We start from the raw sequence: 8,458 nt of genomic DNA, 5'->3' as shown, positions 1-8,458 counted from the left end.
TTTACATCCCCTTCATATAAATATATATTTTAGGAAGCTTATTCTGTTTTACATTTTCATACGAACCTTTCAAATGGCCCATATTGCTGCTTCACTCTTTCCCTATTTGCAATCCCCCTTCTCATTTAATCCTCCTAGAGGAATGTATTTGCCCCTACCACCATTGTCCCATTGCTTATCAAAGACTTAACTGCTAATATCCACAAATAATCAAATGCATACTATATTTGTCCTCTGGGTCTGGTTTACCTCAATCATGCCTTTTCTAATCCGTCCATTCACTTAAGAATTTTTAAAATTGTAAGTAATATTCCTTTGTATAAATGTACTTTATTTTCCCTATACATTCAACTCTTCACAGACATTCATTTCCTTGCTATTACTGGTACATCAACTGTGAACATGGTTGAAAAAGTATCTTATAGTATACATATAGAGGATATAATATCCTTTAAGTTATATATCTAAAAGCAATTTATTTATCTACATATTCAGGTAGATCTATGTTCAGCTTACTGAGAAAACACCACTCAGATTTCGCTAGTTGCTGTATAAGTTTGCAGTCTCGTGTGGAAAGTATGAATATTGCCATTACTCTATATCCTTGCCAACAAGAGCTGTCATATGTTTTACTGATTTAGGATATCTTGACTGCTATAAAATGCAATCTTTGCATTTCCCTGGTAACTAGGGATGTTAAACATTTTAAAGTGCTTCTTAGTACTTAAATCCTCTTTTGAGATTTTCTATTTAGCTCTATACTCCAGTTCATAATTGAGTTGATTTCTTGATTCCCACTTTTTTAGCTCTTTATATATTTTTGGATATTAGCTCTCTCTCCCATTCTATAGCCTGTCTGAATGACACTGTCTGTCCTTTGCCATATAGAAGCTTCTCAGTTTTATGAGATCACAATTATTAATTGATGAGCTATGATAGCAGTGTTATATTCAAAAGTATTTTTCTTGCTCCAAAGAATTGAAGGCTATTCCCTGCTTTCTCTTCTATCAGTTTCAGTGTACCTGGTTTTAGTTTTTCTTTGGTCCTGATGGAAATGAACTTTATTCAGAATGATAGTTTTGGATTTATTTGCATTTTTCTAAATACAGCTATATATTATTTAAGTTTTTTATTTTAGTACATTTTTAGAATTACAATTTATAAAGGTTTTATTTATCTTTCCATTTATTTATTTATTAGTCTAAACTATTTTTTTATCTATAGATTTTAGTGAAATACTACAATTAATTGTGATTATTCTATCTGACTATTTGCAGAACTTTCTTGTCAGGCCATCACTCCTCTTGTTTTGTATATAGTTTGGTGTACATATTTCTAATGCTTAGATTGTCTTAAACCTGTCTTTATCCACGTCTCTCACATACACTAGCTGTAGAATTATACATAGAATAATATATTTTCTGGATACCTTAATACAATTTATTGGAGAATAATATATACACAAAGGAAATTCAAGTAAGCTTAGTTCAAGTAAAATGACATTAGAGTAGGCTGTGGAGGATACACTAACCTTGGTACACAAAATATCTATAATTGTAGAGTTAGGCATCTTCTGTGTATCTGTTGTAGAAAATCATAGTAAAATCTATCTATAAATGAGTTACACAGGATATGATTAACCTATTATTTCTAACATTCACTATCTATTCTTTATAGTTGACTGGAAATGTATTAGCACACAGAAGGCACTGAAGCAACTTTGTATCAGAGCACTTGCCTGTCACAAGCAATGCCCTGGACTACAGATCCAGAATTTTAAAAATAAAGTTATAATACACACTTGAACATATAGCATCTCCCCAGAGAACATAATAAAAAAGCACTGTGTAAATTGCTTGAGGCTAGTTCTCAGCATGATGATAGCTACAGTTTCCTTCCTGTATTACAAAGAAGGGAAAAGCAACACAAATTGCATAATCAGCAAATTGCCTAGCCATCATGAAAATTTTGTCATGAATGGGAAACAGTATTTTTATGGAACATTTATAACTCTGTTTCAGAATTTGCACTGACATTTTGGATCTCAAAGAATGCTGCTAAACTGGTGAGTTGGTAACTGGAGCATATGTGAATGATAAAATTTCCATTAGCACTGTCTTCAGAGGAAATTAAAATCTGCCTTTAAGAAATAATGCTAACCGAATATCTTAACAATTGAGTGTTAAATTCTTAGAAGTAAATTGTTTCTATAGAGGTTATAATGGATTTTGCTACAAAAATAGTATTTTGTGTCTGAAATGCTTTCTCTCAAGAATGGAAAGCTTCCTATAATTAAAGGGTTATTGATTTGATAGCTGACACATAGGTACTCAATTTGTATTTTCTCATTCATAAGATTTGTCAAATAGGAAGGAAAATATAAGTATTGCCATTTGTGCTGAAGCCTTCCAGGAAGAAGTTGTAAGGAAAAATTTAAATAGTTATGTGACTAATTTCTTGACAGGGGACAGACATTATTATAAAGCAAAATTACATATTTAAGATAAAATAGGACATATATATATATATAAGTAAATAATTTCAATTTCTTATGTCATTCATAAATTTGTGATATTGGAAACAATATTTCCTCTGTGTTAATAATTTGTACATGAAGAATACTCAGTGACTATTCATTCTACCTCCTTAATTTTATGACCTAAAAATGTAAAGCCCTGAATCTAAGAAGTGAAATTATTTGGACTAAAATTCAAATTTCTCTCCTCCCACATTATATTTTTCACATGACCAATACTTGAGAATAATCACTAATCAATCATTCTATAGAAGGTAAGATATATTGCTACCCCAAACCTTGTAAGAACTGTGTACCTGTGACTTTCCAGCGCTAGCTTTGGGTCTAGGAACTGATTCAGTTCATGATTTGTGAGCAGACTACAAATTAGTGTATAGCTTTATTTTCTAATTGAAAGTTTTCTATTTAAAATAATGGGCTATGAAGCAAACATTGAAATTCAGAAAAATGTATCAATTTGCTTGACTAATTCAAACATGAATACAGACTTTGAAACTTGGCAATGCAGAATTAATATTCAGTTTTTCTCTACTTTTTATTGACTTTGGAGAGAACATATTAAGGGTTTGGTATTGAATTCAGGATCTAGGGACAGAAAAACTCTATTTTCAAAATATAGTTGGCTACATGTTGGCTGTTACCATGTATAAGTATCTACCACGATAAGATTATAGTTATTTTTATTTACTTTTCTAAGTGGAACAGCACTAATATCACAATGCTGCCATTCCAAAAATATTTTAACAAGTCTCTTTTTTATCTATTTTGAAGGTTTGAAGCTCAGAACAAATCTCTAATAATAAATTAAGATATACATCTTTATTTCAACTTTTAAGTGCTTTTTTAAAAAGCAAATAACATCATTTTAAATTTAAATCCAAAAGGATCATATATGAAATCAGTTGATTTACTGTGTAAAACAAGGAGGTATCTAAATTATAAAGAATATTTAAATCCTTACCAATAAAATCTTAAAGCACCAATACAACAACAGTTAATTTTGAAGGGTAGCAAAGAGGGGCATATAAAATTGTTTGGAGAGAAGACAAGGAGGTGAAATGTAGTAATCTCAAAATATTTATAAATAAAAATATATAAAAAACTAATTTTAGCCTTCTGAGTCAAGGAAACTTAAGGTCCCAGCAATATAGTTTATATAAATGCCTAATAAATGAGTGAAAAGGAACAGATTGATAGTGTCTGAGAATTCCATAAGCTTTAATAATATATGTAACATATATATATATATATATATATATATCTGTTCTGTGTGTGTAAAATATTTATGTGATATACAGATATACAAATCACAAAAGTGTGTGATTCTATTTGTGAAAATTTTTATTACTAATCTATTTTAAGAATAATTAAAACACATAACTTTTTTTCTAATGGCAAAATACTACTATTATCTGCTTTGAAGAAAGATTAGAACTCACTTCAAAAAACCTTGTACCTTTAATCCTCTTCTTGGATTTCACTATAGAACTTAAAGTCTTCACTTCATATTCAGTATCATAAAAAGCAAGATCAGTGGTATTTTTGCAGAATGTTTGCATCATATTGATTTGCTTGGCATTTCTTGTCTTACTTATAGTTTACTTATATATCACAGTGTTCAACTTAGTGTTTTTATGCTGTGTGTGTGGTGTGTGTTTTTATTTCTTCATTCTTTATTTTTAAAATCGGGTTTCTTTGCTTGTTATTTGTTTGTTTTGTCTGTTTGCCTGTTTGTTCTCTAAAGAGGGGGAAAGTGAATGGAGCTGTGTTGATTGAGAGATGATAATAACCTGAAAGTAGTTGGAGAAAGAGAAACAATGTAAAACATAATGTTTAATAAAAAACAATTTTTAATGTGAAGATAGTATTACTTAATAATATATCAAATAAAAGCAAATGTTCTTGTTGCATCACTGGCAATAGGTCTTAAGTGTGTATGTTCTGACAATTCCTTCTCCTAGAGCATACTTGAAATTTGCTATATTCACATATAGTCTTGCATATCTTTTCTTTAGACTAAAAGGGGAATTGTAGTGAGATATGCACCCCACCAGCATCTGTAGCACTGACCATGCCCATTGGGCATGAGCACAGGTACGGACTTGAAGCAGAAGGCTAGGTCTGTGGTTCTAGACCCCAGATTGCTCTCTTGCTTCCTGGTTTGGTTGCAGGGAGCACAGGGAGCACCTGTGTGACATTCGTAGAGTGGGAATCTGTGGTGGTTACCTGTTTAATGTGTAAGTGAATTCTCCCTGAATAAAACATGTTTTATCCAAATAATAATAATAATAATAATAATAATAAATCAAATAGTAGTAGGAATTTAAACAGTATTTAATTGAAAATCTAAATGTAATATAGAATTTGAAAATGCAGCTTAAAGTCACATTTTGAAACTATTTGATAAGAATTACTTTTAAGATGTTTCATTTAGAAGTGCGAAAATTTAAATGTACAAACTGTTAATGAGTCTGCCTTTTCCATGATGCAAGCAACCTAGTACTAGTCCTAGGCACTATATACCACAATTTCCATAGCTCTTGTGGCCAAGTCTTTCAAATTTTAATGTTTATTATTGACTGATAATGAGAGTCACACTCTTGATATATTTCTATGTGTTAAAATTAAATTTATCTTTTGTGAAGGAACACAATTGGGAAATAGATTACAAGACACTAGGCTCAAAATATTGTAATGTCTTGAATACTATTGCATTTTTCAGTGTTAAGTGTACCAAATTGTTCTTCCTAATATCTTAATAAATGACTGGAATTCAGAAATATATTCACTGTATTATTCTGTGAATGCTATACCTATTATCAGAGCAGGTTATATATTATATTCTATTGGGAATCACATAAAGTTGTTGTAAAGTAAAGGTAGATTATAAAAGAATAAAGGAGCACAGTATAAACTGAAATTTCTTACTCTGTTAACAACAGTTATATATGTTTCTCACTGTCTAGATAGTATATGGATTTGGACAAAAGGTTGCATTGGACAATTATAGAACACTATTTCAATTTGATTTCAAATTTATCTGAAAACAACTGTCATATTTTCTCAGAGTCCTGAAAGCTATTGCAACTGAACATCAGCTTTTACAACCTGATTTTTTTGGCTACTTAGATTAGATTAGACCTACTTAGCACATCAGAAAGAATATGGTCAGCAAAATGTCAGAAGAAACTTCTAAACATAAATTACTCAATTATGTCATTTCAGGTGACTTGCATTTTCTCTCTACACTGAACCATGGATAGAAGCAGTAATATCTCAGTTTTTATTCTGTTGGGACTTTCCCAAAATAAGAACACTGAAGTCCTCTGCTTTGTATTCTTTCTATTTTGCTACATTGCTATTTGGATGGGCAATGTACTCATAATGGTTTCTATCACATGCACTCAGCTCATTGACCAACCCATGTATTTCTTTCTCAACTATCTTTCACTTTCTGACCTTTGCTACACATCCACAGTGACCCCTAAGTTAATGACTGACTTACTGGCAGAAAGAAAAATAATTTCCTATAATAATTGCATGATTCAACTCTTTACAACTCATCTATTTGGGGGAATTGAAATCTTTATTCTCACAGGGATGGCCTATGACCGATATGTGGCCATTTGCAAACCACTGCATTACAGCATAATCATGAGCAGGTATCGATGTAACATGATCATCATAGCTTGTTGCACAGGGGGATTTGTGCACTCAGCCAGTCAGCTTCTTCTCACCGTATCCTTACCATTTTGTGGCCCAAATGAGATAGATCACTATTTCTGTGATGTGTATCCTTTGTTGAAATTGGCCTGTTCAAACACACGCATAATAGGTCTTTTAGTCATTGCTAACTCTGGCTTAATTGCTTTAGTGACTTTTGTTGTTTTGATGCTGTCTTATTTTTTCATATTGTATACTATAAGGGCATATTCTGTGGAGAGCCGAAGAAAAGCTCTGTCTACTTGTAGTTCCCACTTAACTGTTGTGGTCTTGTTTTTTGCACCTGCACTATTCATTTACATCAGACCGCCTACCACATTTCCAGAGGACAAAGTGTTTGCTCTTTTCTACACCATAATAGCTCCCATGTTCAACCCTCTTATCTACACTCTGAGAAACAAAGAGATGAAGAATGCCCTGCAGAAAGTTTGGGGTCATCAAGTATTTCTCAAAGGAAGGTAAATTTCTGAGCCGCTTCTGTTATCTGTGACTGATTCCATAAGGCAATGCATGCAAAATAATTTTCTTGTTCTATAGAAAGGTAAGTGGAGAGAAAGCACATCTGGTCTCTTGTTTTATTTTTTTACATGGATACTTCAATCAATAAACTGGATATTACACTCACATAAGCCTTCTTGTAAATTACATAATTATTAGGACTATATTCTGACAATGAAATAAGCTTTTTAAAAAAAAAATGATGTATTTTTAAAGAATTTCATAAAATGTGTATTGACCATATATAACTTTTCCCTGAGGTTCACCCCAGATCCAATCCATTGCCTTCCTCTTCATTTTATGATCTTGTTTATTTTAAGAAACTTTCTCACATTGTCCTAGTCTTCTGGCTCTTATGATCTTTCTACACCATGTTTGTGAAGTCCCTTTGATTTGAGTGTTGTACTGTAAATATATTTGCTGGGGGCAAGCACTCCATGGCCTGCTGATCTCTATAATTTAACCATTTATGCTTTATGTAATGGTCTCTGTCTGCTGTAAACAGAAGCTTCCTTGATGGGGAGAGGAGTGAGAGATACACTTATCTGTGCCCATACTTAGTATTTAGAATTTAGTGACAACTTTTACTGATGTAATAGCTGGGCAATAGTAGGTTATCAACTAGGATCCATAGCCTCATGATCTGTAGGTGGCTGACAAAACATTCAGTGTCAAACATGAATTTCTCTTATAGAGTAAGCCATAAGTTCAAATGGGAAGTGGGTGACTGTTTATTTCCCCTGGATACAAGTGACACTACTGTAGTTTTTGTTCACTACTGCCATTTTTGGAATATCTTGTCATGCTGTTTTTTGTTATTGTTGTTTTTGGGGTTTGTTTTGTTTGGTTGGTTGGTTGCTCAGTTGGTTTGCTGGTCAGACAGAACAATAAGATTATGTTTGCTATTCACTAATTGCAGATTGCATAGCTCCCCATGAAACTATAAGAACTAGTCCTGAGTGAGGAGGTTTCCAGGTATAGATCATTTTATCCAAATCCTGTGTCCAAAGAGTGTGATATCTTCAGAAATTGTATTTTACCTTCTTTCTTTGGAAGGCACCAAGAACAATAGCAGTAGCATATGTTAGCTAGGGTTTCTGGGACTCTCTAACAAACAATTCAAACAGAAGCTTCTCGTTCCTGATACTGGGGTTTTATAAGAAAGTATATACTTTTAGGAGGAACATTGTCACACAGCTGGCATACCTTCAAACTATATTTTATTGAAAATGACTTAAAGATATATTTTTCATGTTATAACATCATACAAAGATGAATAAAATGCTACTGTGCTGGTTATTTTTGAAAAATTGTTCTAAACTCGTCACCTGGAGAGAGTCTCAGTTGAGAAACTACTTCCAGCATGTTATTCTGTGAGCAATTCGATGAAATATTTTATTGTTTACTAATTGATATGAGAGCTACCTGCTCACTCAGAGTGGTGCCATACATAGGCCAGTGGCCATGGGTTATATAAGAAAGCAAGCTGCATAAACCACGGAAAACAAGCCAGTAAGGAGCATCTCTCCATGGTATGTGCTTTAGTTTCTGTCTGCACTTTTTGATTGAGTTCATGTCTTGGTTCCTTCATAATGAACTGTAACCTGTATTGTGTAATAAATTCTTTCCTTCCAAGGTTGGTTTTGGTCATGGTGTTCTATCAGAGAAACACTAAGTAAATTATATAGGATATTACAAACA

General features: G+C 32.5%; 1 protein-coding gene across 1 annotated transcript; it reads left to right on the top strand.

Moving 5' to 3' along the window:
• Positions 1-5,791: 5,791 nt before the first annotated feature.
• On the top strand, positions 5,792-6,721 carry LOC127221991 (olfactory receptor 4P4). The gene has a single exon (XM_051183918.1). It carries the CDS (start codon positions 5,792-5,794, stop codon positions 6,719-6,721), a length of 930 nt encoding a protein of 309 aa, XP_051039875.1.
• The last annotated feature ends 1,737 nt before the right edge of the window (positions 6,722-8,458 follow it).

This window comes from Phodopus roborovskii, unplaced genomic scaffold (assembly GCF_943737965.1).
Source record: "Phodopus roborovskii unplaced genomic scaffold, PHOROB, whole genome shotgun sequence".
Taxonomy (NCBI): Eukaryota; Metazoa; Chordata; class Mammalia; order Rodentia; family Cricetidae; genus Phodopus; species Phodopus roborovskii.
Note: the sequence above shows the minus strand (reverse complement) of the source record. Positions and strands in the feature narration are given on the sequence as shown.

Coding starts and splice junctions, on each gene's coding strand:
- LOC127221991 (XM_051183918.1), top strand. CDS start 5,792: ATGGATAGAAGCAGTAATATCTCAGTTTTTATTCTGTTGGGACTTTCC.